This window comes from Copadichromis virginalis, linkage group LG16 (assembly GCF_057382275.1).
Source record: "Copadichromis virginalis isolate Kocher_CV1m ecotype Utaka linkage group LG16, C_Virginalis_male_GT1.1, whole genome shotgun sequence".
Taxonomy (NCBI): Eukaryota; Metazoa; Chordata; class Actinopteri; order Cichliformes; family Cichlidae; genus Copadichromis; species Copadichromis virginalis.
The window spans coordinates 984,383-999,288 of record NC_140633.1 but is presented as its reverse complement, the minus strand read 5'-3'; the positions used below and the strand labels follow the sequence as shown (position 1 = coordinate 999,288).

Here is a 14,906-nt window from a genome sequence, read left to right as displayed (position 1 = left end):
ACACTGTTCACAGCAGTACACATCATGTCTGGTGTGAATGCGTAGGTGTGTATTTCGGCTCCCTCTCCGGCTGAAAGTTTTTCCACAGATGTCACAGCTGTATGCCTTAATTCCAGAGTGGGTAACTAGATGACTCTGTGTCAGAGATTTACAGTTAACAAACAGTCAGGTGAATAAACAACAATGAGACACTTGTGTAGGTTAACGTGCTGCACGGGTGAAAAGCTCAGAGCAAATCACACCGAACTGCAGTATTCGTTTATTTTTATAGGTTACATCGTCAATATGCAAATATAATCACATTTCCTGTCACGCAGGTCCTGATGTCTGTCTGCCTGCATGCAAGCTGTGTGTGTGTGTGTGTGTGTGTGTGTGTGTGTGTGTGTGTGTGTGTGTGTGTGTGTGTGTGTGTGTCACAGAGTATGTGTGTTGCAGGTCAATTTCTAAGAATAATATAATGCAAGTCAACCTCTGCGGATATGTATTTCTGTGCTGGTCTCTTGTCAGTGTCACAGGGTCAGCTTCCTGTTTCTACAGAAAACTGTGTCTGGTGAAATATGTATAACATAACTTTTGAAGCATAAGCAAATAAAACAATAAAAACTCCCTAACATTCCTCCCTGTTGTTACCGTATTTCACCACTTCAATCATACTTTATTATCAGCTAACAATCACTTGCTTATAACATTTTCAATTGTAGCATCATTCAGTATGTGTGAGTGTGTGTGTTCCTATACTAAATCTTCTTCGTCCGGTTCATCTTCTTGTGGCAGTCCAACATAGGTGATTACTGTGGCCTGTACCATCTTGCCAATCATTGATCTGATACAGGGTAGAATGCATGTAGAGAACATGCAAAGCAATAAAAGAAGAACTCCTATCAAGACAAGTCCTTTGATCACGAGGGTCGTCCAGCCGCCGCTCAGTAGCCAGGTCAGCCAGTCCTCTGTGTTCATGACATAGTCTTGTTGCTGTGCATTACTCAGTTGTCGTAACTTCTCCAGGGCGGTGGTCATGGTCAAGGAATGCACGTTATCTGGAATCTAGGTGCAGCAAGTGGTGTTGAATAAGACACAGAGGCCCCCTCTCTCAGCGAGAATCATGTCCAGGGCGACTCTGTGTTGCATGACCACTATTCTGATCGCGTCGATTTCCTCATTCTGAGCCTTGTTTTATCCATGTTGAGCTGTTCAGGAAAAGTCCAAATCTGTAGTCAAGAGTCTCGATCCTTAGCATGTTTTTTCCATTCCCGATCCATGGGAAAAGTGAGTGCAGGACTTTCTGTCCGGTGGTCCACAACTTGAACTCCGCTGGCACATCACTGCCCCAGATTGGATCATGAGGTTGCACGTCATCGGTGCTCCTCTTGCGTCTTGGTTGGTCCTGATGGACCAACTTATGTTCGGGGGAAATTGGCACGGGGCATTGCCGTCCTGGGAAAAGCAAAGCATATGTTGGATCAGAAAGCACTGCACATTTTATACTGTGCTTTACTACTGCCATATATGAGCTACTGTGTAGAGGTCTGGGGAAACACATACAAAAGTAACACACAAACAATAACTATAATACAGAAAAGGGCCATTAGATTAATAAATAATGTAGGGTACAGGGACCATACAAATGCACTCTTTGTCAAAATGCAAGCTATTAAATTCCAAGACTTGGTGAAGCTTAAAACAGCGCAAATAATGTATAAAGTCAGAAATAAATTGCTTCCCAAAGAAATCTGTAAATTGTTCATAGAAAGAGAAGGTGGGTATAACTTAAGAGGGAAATGGAATTTAAAAATACAAAGTGCTAGAACAACTTTAAGAACTATGTCAATCTCAATTGCAGGAGTTAAATTATGGAACAGTCTAACAGAAGAAATAAAAGACAGTCAAAACATAAAACAGTTTAAAGTAAAATATAAAAACCTAATTTTAAATAAGTATAAGAATGAAGAAAACGGGGTTAACCCAGGATGGTAATGTTGCTGGTAATGGTGTTGCGGTTCTTTTTTGTTTTTTTTGTTTTGTTTTGGTTTGTTGTTTTTCCATAACTTGTGTATCTGCAAATATACACATTCTGTATTTTTCATATGAAAGAAACTATACTGTGGTGGGGCTTGCTAATTTCTTGTTTTTGATTTATGTATGTTATGTTTTGTTTTACTTCATATGTTTATATGTTTCATATGTTGTTTGTTTAATTTAAGACAAAAAAAAAATTAAATGAATGAGAGGTAAAACTTGAGGGGGTAGGGACAAATAAGTAAATACTTCAGCCTACTCCTTTTCAAACAAATAATGGAATGATATTTTGTAATGATTGTGAAGGCACATGTTTGAAATGTTTGAAATAAAAATGAACTGAACTGAACTGAACTGATGGAATATTCTGAACGTGTGGTCTGACACTAAAATTGGGGCGCAGAGTCCGGTGCTGTTGGGTGGGATGGTGAAGTATGTCTTTGAGCCACATGCCCAAGCTGTACCCTGCACCCAATATGTGCCATTCAGGAAGCTTATCCGTGCCTTTCTGTCCTGCGGCATCCGGAAAGTCTGGGAGCAGTTCTGGTTCATCCCCAGCTTTCTGTTGCCGTATGCGAAGGTGAAACACATTGGATGTTGTATTCCTGGTTCCCTCCTGACGTTGAAAGATTTTCCCTTGTCATTGGTCGCATTCAGGTGTACCCAGTATTGGTCATCACAGCTGTAGTTCCAGTCTGAGACCTCTGGCGCACAAGAAACTACCTCATTAGGTTTAAAGTTGATCAGTGTTCCTTTACACCGTCGCAGGTCAATTTTTGTGACTTGTCTTTTTAACTCAAGCTTGAAGGCGAAGATGTCTTCGGGGGAAAATGTTCCGCTGGTGGCTTTGTAGAATGTACATAGGGCTTCGGAAAGGCTGGGTGATTTTCCATACAGGGTGGCTTGCATTGCTGTTGTTGGGAGGTGTGAACAGACGTAGCAGCCAGTGTGGTTGTCTTCTGTATGTACTCGGTTGTAGACGTACCGGTACCAGGCATTGTTCAGCCAGGGGTGGTTATGCTCTTTATCCATATCCTTTAGGTATAAGTTGTCATACGACCATTTCTTCTGCAGGTGGTGCTGTGGGTCCTTGTCTCTCCAGGTGAGTATCAGTAGGCTCACTAGGAGCGCAATGCCAGTCATTATGAGGACAAGGTTCTTCATTATGACCAGGCACACCCGGGCTCCAGGTGAGTAGACCACTGGCGAGAAGACAAAAGGGCAGGATATACCCAAACAGCCCTTTCCTCCACCAGGAGAACACCTAGGAGTCGGGGGAACCGGCGTCTATGCTTGTGTTGTCACTCACTTTTTTGCAGTGGCTTTGGTGGATCCAAGATGGTCTTTCTGCTATTTTGCAGGCAGTCGGTGTGCTGAGTAAGACCTGATATGGGCCTTCCCACCTTGGTGAATTCCAATTCTTTCTCTGGAGTACTTTGATCAGGATCCAATCACCTGGTTGCAACCTGCAAGAAACTGGAGAGGTATCATCCGGCAGTTTATTGTTTAGCACAATTTCTTTATTCTCAAATAGTTTAGTCATCCACTCTGCTAGGGTGGTTTCTCTTATAGACTTATTAATAGGCTCACTAGTGAGAGGCAGCGGAAATTGCCTCCCATGAACGATTTCAAAGGGTGTGAGCTTTTGCGAACCCTGGGTTAGTCGCATCCACATCTTCACCAGGCCCAAACACTCAGGCCTTTGTCTGATTTTATCAGAGTAGGAATGCCGTAAGTAGGAATAAAATGGTTGCATAAACATTTTGCTACTGAGATTACATCTGCTCTTTTTACTGGATAGATTTCTGGCCATTTTGAGAACACATCCACAATTACTAGAGCGTATTTTGATGTTTGACATCCGTTCAGTTCAATAAAATCCATGTGGATTGTGTGAAATGGGTGCGGTGGTGTTGGGGAAAAGCCTCTTTTAGGCCTGAGGTTTCCCTGTGCAATATGTTTCTGGCAAATCATGCATGTTCTGATAAACTCTTGTGCTGAAGCTTCAAAATTTTGAGTATAGAAGTGTTTGGGGAGGATACTCATCATTCCACCCCTTGACAAATGCTTTAAGCTATTTGTCACTAATGCTGCTGTCTTGTGTAGCAATTTTGTAGCCGTGCTCCACACTTTAGCCATTTCTTTCGCTCTGCTATAGGAGTGGCTTCCTATTCATCTCTAAGTACATCAAGTGGTATTAGCTGTGAAGTTTCAGACATTAAAGTTCATATTGGTTGCTGTGCGGCCGTCTTTGTGGCTTGGCCTGCGAAGTTATTGCCTTTAGTAACCTCTGAATTACCTTTTGTGGCGTGCAACGCATATTGACTGTCAGTGTGAATATATATATATTGACCTTTGCGCAGCATGCACGTATGATAGCCGTTAGTTCTGCACTCTGTGCCGAAAAAGAGGAAGTTAGGGCTTTACTTCTATAACTGTGTTTAGATGCAGAGCCATCTACAAAACGTCTGCGAATGTAGACTGGTACTGTGGTAAGCTGTAAATATCACTTCTCTGTTTCGTTTCCTCTTCTAGCTTCTTTAGACAGCAGTGCGCGTCTGCAATGCAAGTCTTAGATCATTAAATGCTTTTTCTGCTTCTGGGGTCCATTCTATTTTATCTTTCAGTGCTTGATTTTTTCCATAAATTAAGTTTTGCAATGGACCAGCCAACGGAGCATATGCAGGTATCCAGCATCTGCAAAAATTGCAGAGACCTAAATAACTCATCATTTGTTGTTTTGTGAGCAGTTTTTTGTAGCATTTTGCACCGCTAGTTTTCTGCTGTCTAACAGTGTTCTGCCTTCTCCCGTAAGCTTCAGTTGTTTTTATTAAAAGGCCTATTGTTAAAATACTGCACGCTTTTTCTTCTCTATAGATGCAACATTACATTTTCATTTAAGGCATGTTTAAATAATTTCTTGTTTCTCAAAGAATTCACACATTTCACTCAACTTACATATTTCAACTTTGAAGTTAAAGTTTTCTTATTTCATCTCTCTCTCTCTCTCTACACACACACACACACACACACACACACACACACACATATATATATATATATATATATATATATATGTGTGTGTGTGTGTGTGTGGAGAGAGAGAGAGAGAGAGAGAGATGAAATAAGAAAACTTTAACTTCAAAGTTGAAATATGTAAGTTGAGTGAAATGTGTGAATTCTTTGAGAAACAAGAAATTATTTAAACATGCCTTAAATGATAATTGATAAGATTTTAACGATTCCGATTCCGATTTCCGATTCCATTTTCGATTCTGTTTAACGATTCGATTCCTTATCGATTCTCTTATCGATTCTTTTTTTTTTAAAAAGGAGAACACTAAAGTCGATTAGCTTAGAACTGTGTTTTATATCTTCTCTTTGAACAAGATAGAAATTTAGGAGTAACATGGCCTTACAAACCCAACAGTGAGATCTTAAGAGATCCAGCCTATGGCTCTTCAATGGGGTGTCACAGGGTCCCCAGGAAAAAAAATGTATATGTAAAATAATAAAATAAATATTCTCCTGTAGCAATAACAAAGTTTAACATAAATTATTCTGTAGCAATTACACAAGAATATCCAGTAATGTCCTGCCTACAATTAAACACATTCACTTACCAAAGTGAAATCGGGGGCATCTGCTGTGGCAAATGGGTGCAAGCCTTTGACCACAAACTTAGTCACTGCTCGGTGACGTTCGTCTATCCTGCCTGAAAGGAGACGCTACCGGCAGACTGCAGCGAGAACTGCCAGCATCTGAGCCAGACTCTGTCTCTCTCATCATGGTCACTAAATGCAACGCACAGTAATAGCAGGTTTTGTAATAAGGTAAATCGCGCTAACATAATATGCAATGCTAATTGATTAGTTACCTGCAGTATTAACGGGAGAGGACGTGGAAACGCTACCGCTGCTGCTGGGTTGAGCTTCGCTAGTCCGGAGCGGATCAAAAACACGACATTCGTTGAAAGCAATCGCGTGTTTTTTGAGCAAATGCTTTTGCATGTTCGTAGTGTTTCCTCCCTCTGATGAAATCTCTACTTTGCAAGTATTGCACGTTGCCCTGTTGTCATCCTTTCTCATAAAGTGTAACCAAACTTTTGAGCGTTTGTGCCGCTCAGGCGCCGTGTTTCCTACTGGGTAAAAGACGCTACTCAACGTGATGACGTCATTCGGGGCGACTGGAATCGATAAGGGAATCGTTTTTAAAAGTGGCAAACGATTCCAAGGAATTGAAACAGTGGGAACCGGTTCTCAACAAGAACCGGTTTTCGATACCCATCCCTAGCTGTTGGACTCATGAACAATAACCGTATGACTATTCGCACCACTAACACATGACCCTATACTGTATTCTCTGCATCCGTTCCATTTTTGCACTGACCATCACCTGCGCACATGTATACATCAATCTGCTTAGCACTTTATATTTTTATGTTTATTTAAGCGTTGTCTGACAGTATGTTTTGCACTAAGTACCGCAGCAATTTCCTAATGTTGTAAACCTGCTCAACATTTGGCAATAAAACCCTTTCTGATTCTGATTGTGTCAGCAGTGTTTGATGTTTTTTTTCTCTTACTGACCTTCTGTCAGCCTCCCTAAAATTGACCTCGCCACCTCCATCACATTGTCTGAATGCACCTGCACCATCACTTCTACTGTTTTCAGTCTGTCTGCATTCTCCAGCTGGCACTTATAGATTTTAGGGAAGTCAGCTCCAGGTTCATACTGCAGGTAAAAGTGGAAAAGCTTCAGGTCCTCTTCTCCCAATTTCTTCAACATTTCCAGGAGCTGCACAGGTGAGGGCTTCTCCATCTTTGATCTGTTAAACATGATATCATGTGAACAGTCAGTCTCATCACATCTACTTTTTACTAATTTAATATATTTCACAGCAGATTACATGTTTGATTATTTAAGATTTACTTAGGATTGATTTTTTTTCTGGATGGATTCTTCTGTGATGGGAATAACATCACAAACTGCATGATAAAGAATCAATAATGAGACCTGATGTCTGTGAAGGTTCTCATGAGACCTGATACAATAAGAACTGACCCCAAAACACCAAAGGATCATTAAAAGAGAATTGTGCAGAACTAAGTGTAACATGTAACTTTAACTCTAACACTGCTGTTAAAATGTAAATGAAATAAAAACTGATTGAACTGATCAATGTGTCAACAGAATACAAAGAGAGCTTACAGACTTTAGAAAACTGTTTAAAATCAGCTGAGTGAATAAAAATGTAATATGAATTTAAATAAAGAAAATAAAAGCAGAAGACTCCAGAAAAAAAATGAAGGTTCTCAGTCATCCAGGTCATTGTAGTCTAAGGAGCTTGAAAAGAAAACCATCTGGACTTTAAGTTGCTTGAAGATGTTTCACCTCTCATCCAAGAAGCTTCTTCAGTTCAAGATGGTGGAAAGTCCCAGATTTAAACCCAGTGGGAGTATCCCACTGAGAGGGACAATAGGCCCCCTAATGATCCTCTACCTAATCACATGAGCCAAGGTGTGAAAACGGGTGTGGGTCACAATCAGCCAAGGTTTCAGTTTCCTGATTTTAGATGGCCCTCAATTAGCCCTATCAAGAGTTATTCTTGAGCCTGTTTAACATGAGGTTTCTAAATCAGGAATCTGGTACCAAGGAATTCATTATAATAACAGTTACAATATAATTATCTGATGACGGGTTAACTCTGGTTCTTGGAGATATTCTCAGGCTCCTGTTGAATCTAATGAGCTAGTTCGCCTCTGTCAGAGCAGACAAACACACAGCTGAGCTTAAACTTTGGCCACTGAGGGCTGCACTCACAGACTGGAGCTGATCACTCGCTCTAAAACACAAACACACCAGTTTCACACAAATCCTAATAACTAATAAATATCAGGTGGAAATGTCTCACACTCATTAACAGTGTTGGGACTAACGCGTTATTAAGTAACGCGTTACAGTAACTACGTTATTATTGTGGTAACGAGCACGGTAACTAGTTATTATGCCAAAATCAGGGACGCGTTACTCGTTACTGGGATTTAGATAGGGTCGTTACTCGTTACTTCGTGTGGTGGCTATCGCGGAACTTCCACAGATTCAGTAACATTAGCAAGTGGTGGAGGCCAGCAGGTGGATGAGAGAAAGCAACACGTTCTCAGGCTGGAGAAAGGGGACGCAGAAGGAAAAGAGACCCGAGGCGGCCGCCGGTCCAAGTGTGAACTGAACTTCAGGTAAGAAGTTATGACCTGCAGTCTCTCTGGGTCAGATATAAACCAAGTTTAGGTGGAGTTTATTTTCGTTATGCTGACTTTTTCCGTACTGCGTGCTAGCTAGCATGACGGAGTTTCTATATAGCTGGGTGGGTGCTATGAAGTTAATGATGTTGAACTTTATTTTGTTCATAAGTTATTAGAGTTGCCAACTGTCCCGTCTGGTATTCAGAGAAAATATTACGCGTTTCTTATTGAGGTGAAAAGGAACAGAGTTTGTCCCGTAATTCAGCTACAATGAAAAAGACACAAAGCTGGAGTTATTCTGTGTCTTTGCTGCACAGCTGCCTCTTCTTCTCTCATTCTCCCCCCTCCCTCTCCCGTTTCTACTTCAATCATGAAAACTGATCAATGATCAGCTGATCGTCTCTCTTGTTTGTTTATCGCCCACTTTGCGCCGAAAGAGGAAACCAGCGGATGTCGCGCTAAACAACAGCAGCACGTTTAAGCTTGATCAGCTGTTGTTAGAATTTATTTAATATTAATTTCTAGTATCAGCTGATGTTTGCTGGAGCCACAGCTGCAAAAAAGCTGCTGGTCATGATATCGGTTTGTATATCTGGTGAGAGGGAAACATGAAGATGAAACCAGGAGATGTCCTTACTGGATCATCAGAGCTGAACAGGTGATGGAGAAACAGGTTTACCTTTTAGGTCACATGAATGAGTTGAAGAGAAGTTATGAACTGTTTCTGAGAGACAAATAACACCAGGATCCTTTTTTAGGTAGCTGACAGCTGGTAACTGTGCAGGTGCGGATCTAGCAAAGTTTTGCCAGGGGGGCCAGGTAGGGCATTAACAGGGAGAGGTGGGCTCAAAGAAATACTTTTCTATCTTATTCTCATTTAAAATGTCTCGCTTTTAAAAAATAATTATCTGAATCTTACAACAAACGATTGATAGATTAATGCATATATACCATCAAAACAGTGTACATCACTGTCACAACAGCGTTTGTTTTCATTCAAAGGCTTTATAATTTTTCCTATAATGGTGGGCCAGTCTCTAGTCAAAATGTCTGGGCCAATTTTCTGTCCCAGTCCAGCCATGTATGCAGCTCATCTGCAGTCTGGTGTTGCCTACATCTTCCTATTCAGAAGGCAGAATTTCCGAGTTCTGAGTACAATCGAAAGCACCACGACTGCAGTTTTTGTGTTGGATGTAAAAGGCGCACATGACGCTGTGACGCAGGCTAGAATCATGGCAGCAGTCAATGACGGTCCAGGCGTGGGATTTCTCTCGTGGAAATATGCACATTATCTTTTCCTTTCTATTGGTAGGTGGCACAGTGCACTGTGGCAAGTAAGCAAGCTAGAAGACTGGCAAAGTTATGGAAGCAACACATTAACAAGAGAATTCTGAGTAAAACCAAAGTTACTTTCCCTAGTAACTAGTTACTTTGAAAGTAACGAGTAACTTGAAGTAACTGAGTTACTTTTGAGAGAAGTAACTAGTAATGTAACTAAGTTACTATTTTAAAGTAACTTACCCAACACTGCTCATTAAACTATTCATCCTTGTCCATCCAGCAACACCTGAAACATCTGAGTGAAAGTTCCTCCCTACACTGTGTTTGAAGCAAAGCACAAAGGAGACACCTGCTGGAGCAGCTGGAGTCCTGCAGACACTCAGCCTCTTCACTACACAAACACCTCCCACAACATCCACCCTATACACTCTGACTGCTGTGTTTGTGGAAACACTCCAACAGCCATTGCTTCACATATGACCATAGAAATGTGTGTGAAAAGGAGGTGAGCTGACATTAAACACGATGGAGGATTTATTCACAAACACTGAGTCACAACAACATTTAGACACATATTACCTCTCTGCAGGAGGACCACCGCCCTTTAACTTGTCACTCTGTAAGGACACAGAGCTGGGTGGAGGTCCAGGCTGGTTCCTGTGAATAATGATGGAGCAGTGATGTGAGTGCTGAGCTGTGACGTGGAGAAGGGTCATGGACAGTTAGAGTTGGTCATCTCACCTCTGAGCTTTGGTCTGGCTCTCATGTTCCCCACACAGAGTGGTTTTAGAGGGAGGGACTCCCTCCTCTCTGTCCTCACACTGATCCATGCTGCTCAATTCACATCAGCTCACACACACTTTCTACCTTCACCTGCAGAGGAAACACAAATCATTCATGTGCACATCAACTGAAATCCTCCTTTCCATCATGTGTGCTGTCCAAATATCAGCTGCTTCTTTCCTGCTTCATCTCAGTGTCAGCTGAGAGAATGACAAACCCACTATGTGTCAACATTTGATGGATGATGAAATGTGAAATGATACTGACCTAAATCTGTCCTAACGATAATGAGAAGCTTTGATGAGTTGTGACTCTCTGAGGTGTTACTAGGATGTAGAAGCACTGGAGCGCATCCCTGAAATCTTTGCTATTTTCACTTGATAACAGCAGCTGTTTAAAGTTATTGAGAGTATTTGACAGTAAAGTGAATGTAAATGTGAGACACTGTGTGCTCACAGCTAAAGGCTGCAGTCAGCTGTGTTAGAGCCTCTTTCACACAATGATCCTTTAATAAACACTCCATGAGCTCCATGTTGATGAAGCAGTCACGTGTGAGCTTGTGTGCTGACATGTTGACAGTGTGACTTCAGCTTTTACAGGCTTCCTGTTTCATATTACACTTCCTCCTCACAGTCAGCCTCATTTCACAGCTGTAACTAAATTTCCTGAAGAAAATCCACAAACAGCTGAAAGTGAAGCATCACTTCCTGTATGAGGCGCCAACAGTCTTTTTACATGTCATGTCTAAGTTACATCTGGAATAAATCATCATTTACAAAGGCTGCTGCTCTATAGCAGCAGACAGAGAGCTCTCTGTAACCATCTGACCATCCACTACCTCTGTGCTGCAGCTCTCATTCACACAGGGCTCAATTGCATTTTTAACTTGTGTCTTTAAGAGCTCTGAGCGTTAGCATGCTGTCTGCTTAGCTTAGCGTTATTATGCTGTGTGGCTAGCTTAGCATCAGAGCACTGCAGGTGTCTCGTGTGTAAATATTAATCGGTAAAGGTCCTCTGTGGACTCTGTGAACTCAAAAAGTACAAACTATAAGAACACAAACAAGAACGTAGCTCAGAGTGGCGGACACACTCGCCTCGTTGGTCCAGCTGTGAGTCCGTTACCGTGAACTATGGAGCGGCAGATTTGTGCCGGAACTAAGCTGCACACAGCTGATGTTAGCCAGGAAACATTACACACTGACTTTAATGGAGAGACCGGAAAAACAAACACACACAGTTTGTTGTGTAAAGAAATCAAACATGAGCTGAACAAAAAGTAAAGTTCTTAAAGAAAAACTGTTAAAGGAGGAAACAAAGCAAACTTACAGTTTCTTCACACACCAACAACAAGCTCCACTCCACACCTGGGGCCCGTTCTTCGTACCTCGCTAAGTAGGTTAGCCGGATTAGATTGTTGACGATTTCGCGTGATCCTGGATCAGTCGGTTCCCCGAAGCTCATCCGGGACTTGCTGTCATAGCAACAGAGCCGTAAGCGTAAACCTGCTCGGGAGCAGGTTTACTTTATGTAAACAGGATTAGATCGCGGCCACGCAGGTATGTCCGCTTCATTTATACGAAAGCAACAGCGATATTTTTCCACTGTTTCACCATAAATAAATATTATCAATGTAACTAAAGGTAATGCAGCACTTGATCCTTTTATTGATGTCACACAGATACATACAGGTCATTTCCTAAAAAAGGGAAATGAACTATTAACATTCTATTACATGTATGTGATTATTACAGATGTAATTCATATTTCAGAGTAGTAATTGTAAATTACTTCGTGTAATCAAGATGAGAGACCACGGCTATAAAAGTGAAGGTGGATTTGGGAAGCCTGTCGCAGCCATGTCCTGTCCGTATACGCGACCAACCCATTGCGGAAGGTGCAAGATTGATAAGGAGAGTCCTCAGAATTCAGCGTATATTGCGGGACAGACAGGATCCTTTAGCTCAGCGCGACAGTGTGCTCATAGAGAGATATCGATATTCCCGTGAGGGTATTATTTACTTAACCAACTTGTTGACGAGGGGGTGCAGGACCACCACCTGTCTTTTTTTCCTCTGCCCTTTTCTTGGTTGCTGTTATGAACAAACTAACAGAGTATTACAGGCCAGTATTACCTTGCCAAGAGACGCAAAGCAATCTAAGAGATAAATATTACCATTCTGTAGAATACTCCTGTATTCCACTTTTACTTGTTCCCATTTTCTTGTGGGTCCTGTTGTGGCTCTAATGTGAAAGGGGATATAATATAACATATTATAATATAATATAATGCCATATGATATTGGACAATATAGTGTCATATGATAGATCTACCCTACCGCCTACTGGTGTTGGCCAGAGGGGCCGATGGCGCGATATGGCAGCCTGGCTACAACCGTAGCTGCCTCCACCAGTGTGTGAATGTGGGAGTGAATGAATAGTGGTATCGTAAAGCGCTTTGGGTGCCTTGGAAAGCGCTATATAAATCCAATCCATTATTATTATTATTATTAAATTACCTACGAGTTTGATTTGTCAGCAACTTTCTGCCAGCCCTCTCTCCTTGCTTTTGCAGCCTTTGCAGTGTTCTCTTGCGTTTTAATTAAACTCTGAAACTCCTGAAATCCCTCACTCATGAGTTCTTGCTCTGCTGCCGGAAAATACCGAGCACGCCCCTTCGACATTTTCGCCGACCAATCAGCGGGTTGCCGATCAATGTTTCTACTATCGATGCGTAGCCCCTTTTACGACACCCAGTGATGTCACATTCCTGCGTCCAGCTGTAGTAATCGTCAACAGCAGGTGTGTTCGGGGAACCGGATTAGCGAGCTCACGGTTAGCGCGATGATTTGATCTTGGATGTGTCATTTGATCTTGGATGTAGTAAGCGACGTACGAAGAACGGGCCCCTGGGCCCTGTTTCAGGAAGCCGGTTTGGAAAACTCAGAGTGAAAAACGACACTCACGGTTGAGTAACCCCGAACTGTCCAACTCGGAATATTCCGTTTCAGAAAGGCTGATAACAATTAGTTCAGTCAACGCGGAGTTGCTTTAACCCCAAGTGAAGCGCGCGGACGAGGATACATAAAGCCCTGATAAGCGGAGCACAGATTAAGCGAGTCACCATGGAGACGGAGGGAAAGAAGGCGCGGTCAATGTATCTTACAGCGCTTGAGGCCGAAATTCTGATGGCAGCATATGCCGATAACATGCAAATTCCGCGGAAAAAAGTAACACAGCCACAGCTGCAAAAGCATGCATGGCAAAACATAGCCGACAGAGTCAATGCGTGAGTGTTAATATAAACATTGATCGAGGGATTTCCACCCATTTAACACGTTATTTTATCATATGTTATTTTATTTGTTATTTTATACATTTTATTTTGTGATGTGATGTGAGTGCAGGTGCAACCCAACAGGCCCCAAACGTGCCTGGCAGCAAGTAAAAATGAAATATAAAAATATAGTCCAAACAGGTAAGGTGTAATTGTATTATGAGCCATAGTGCTTGGTCTGTTTGTCCCATGTAAATCAATTGCAGTTAGAGGCTACATTAATTTTCTTTCTGTAAGCACTTATTGAAATTATCTGAGCACATTACAAGTACATATTTGCTTACTCTGTATGCTCAAATGTGGCCCGTTATAGCCAACAGAAAAAAAGCGGAGGCCCGAAAAACAGGTGGGGGTCCTCCACCACCACCACTCACAGAGGCTGAGCAGTTGGCCCTCAGCCAAAACAGTGGGCACCCTGTGGCCGAAGGCATCTCTGCGGGGACATCCTCTGAGGCAATAACCCCGCAAGACACAAGTGCCTACATAAGGGGTAAATTCAAAATAATACATGATGTGCATACATCCTTTCTTCACAGTCACCTTTGCAGTGCTGCTCATTCATTTGATAAACTCTTTACCATAATGGATTATTTTGTAGTGAAGTTATTTTCCGACTGATCTTGCCTTCCCTCAGCCTTGGTTGTCTTTGAGAGCATAATGACAATGAAGTGTAAGGTGATAGGTATGTTTGTTAATTGCCATTTGGTCCCTTGTAAGTTATAAGTGACCTGTATAAACCTCATATTCTATCAGTTGATGGTGGTGGTGTACTGCATCTGGTGCAGCCTCCTGTTGAGCCAGACCAACATGCAGTTGTGAGTAATACTCCACAGATTATATGAGTTTACAGTAGAACAGCAATGTTGTCTATTTCTTTACTACAGGAAAATAATGAAGAAACATTGACAGCTGTTAAGGAGGAGGAAGCAACAGAGACACTTTATGAGGTTTACATCTTTTAATACTTTGTGTACAGGAAACACAGGCGACCAATAAAGCCAGTTGAACAGAAAATCTGTTTATTCTTCTTTCAACATGTTGAGGTGATGGGTCAAAAGAAATGATTGTGACATATGGTGTCTCTGACTGCGCTTCCATCTTGTATGTCCGTGGGAGGGTCAGGATGTTCATGGTTTGGATCACTGCTGATGTTTGGTTCAGAAGGACAGTGTTCTCCTCTAATTGTGGCAATGTTGTGAAGAATCACACATGCCACAATAATGTCACATGCCCTTTCTGGGGTGACCCTG

The 14,906-nt window shown here is 41.9% G+C and overlaps 1 protein-coding gene and 1 long non-coding RNA gene across 2 annotated transcripts; both read right to left on the bottom strand.

Moving 5' to 3' along the window:
* Positions 1–216: 216 nt before the first annotated feature.
* LOC146690029 (uncharacterized) lies at positions 217–3,180 on the bottom strand. The gene is made up of 2 exons (XM_085434931.1): positions 2,362–3,180; positions 217–1,384 (listed from the first exon to the last, which is right to left on the bottom strand). The coding sequence occupies exons 1-2, from the start codon at positions 3,178–3,180 to the stop codon at positions 1,157–1,159; spliced, it is 1,047 nt and encodes a 348-aa protein (XP_085291057.1). The 3' UTR covers positions 217–1,156.
* A 6,912-nt stretch (positions 3,181–10,092) lies between these two features.
* On the bottom strand, positions 10,093–11,823 carry LOC146690028 (uncharacterized). The gene is made up of 3 exons (XR_014915824.1): positions 11,649–11,823; positions 10,281–10,412; positions 10,093–10,196 (listed from the first exon to the last, which is right to left on the bottom strand). It is a non-coding gene; the product is annotated as an uncharacterized LOC146690028 (long non-coding RNA).
* Positions 11,824–14,906: the final 3,083 nt, after the last annotated feature.

Bases quoted from the DNA above. Each gene is read 5' to 3' on its own strand.
- LOC146690029 (XM_085434931.1), bottom strand. From the start codon at position 3,180: ATGAAGAACCTTGTCCTCATAATGACTGGCATTGCGCTCCTAGTGAGC. The intron at 1,385-2,361 runs GTTCAGTTCATT...TTGGTCCATCAG, and splicing joins TATTCCATCAGTTCAGTTCA to GACCAACCAAGACGCAAGAG.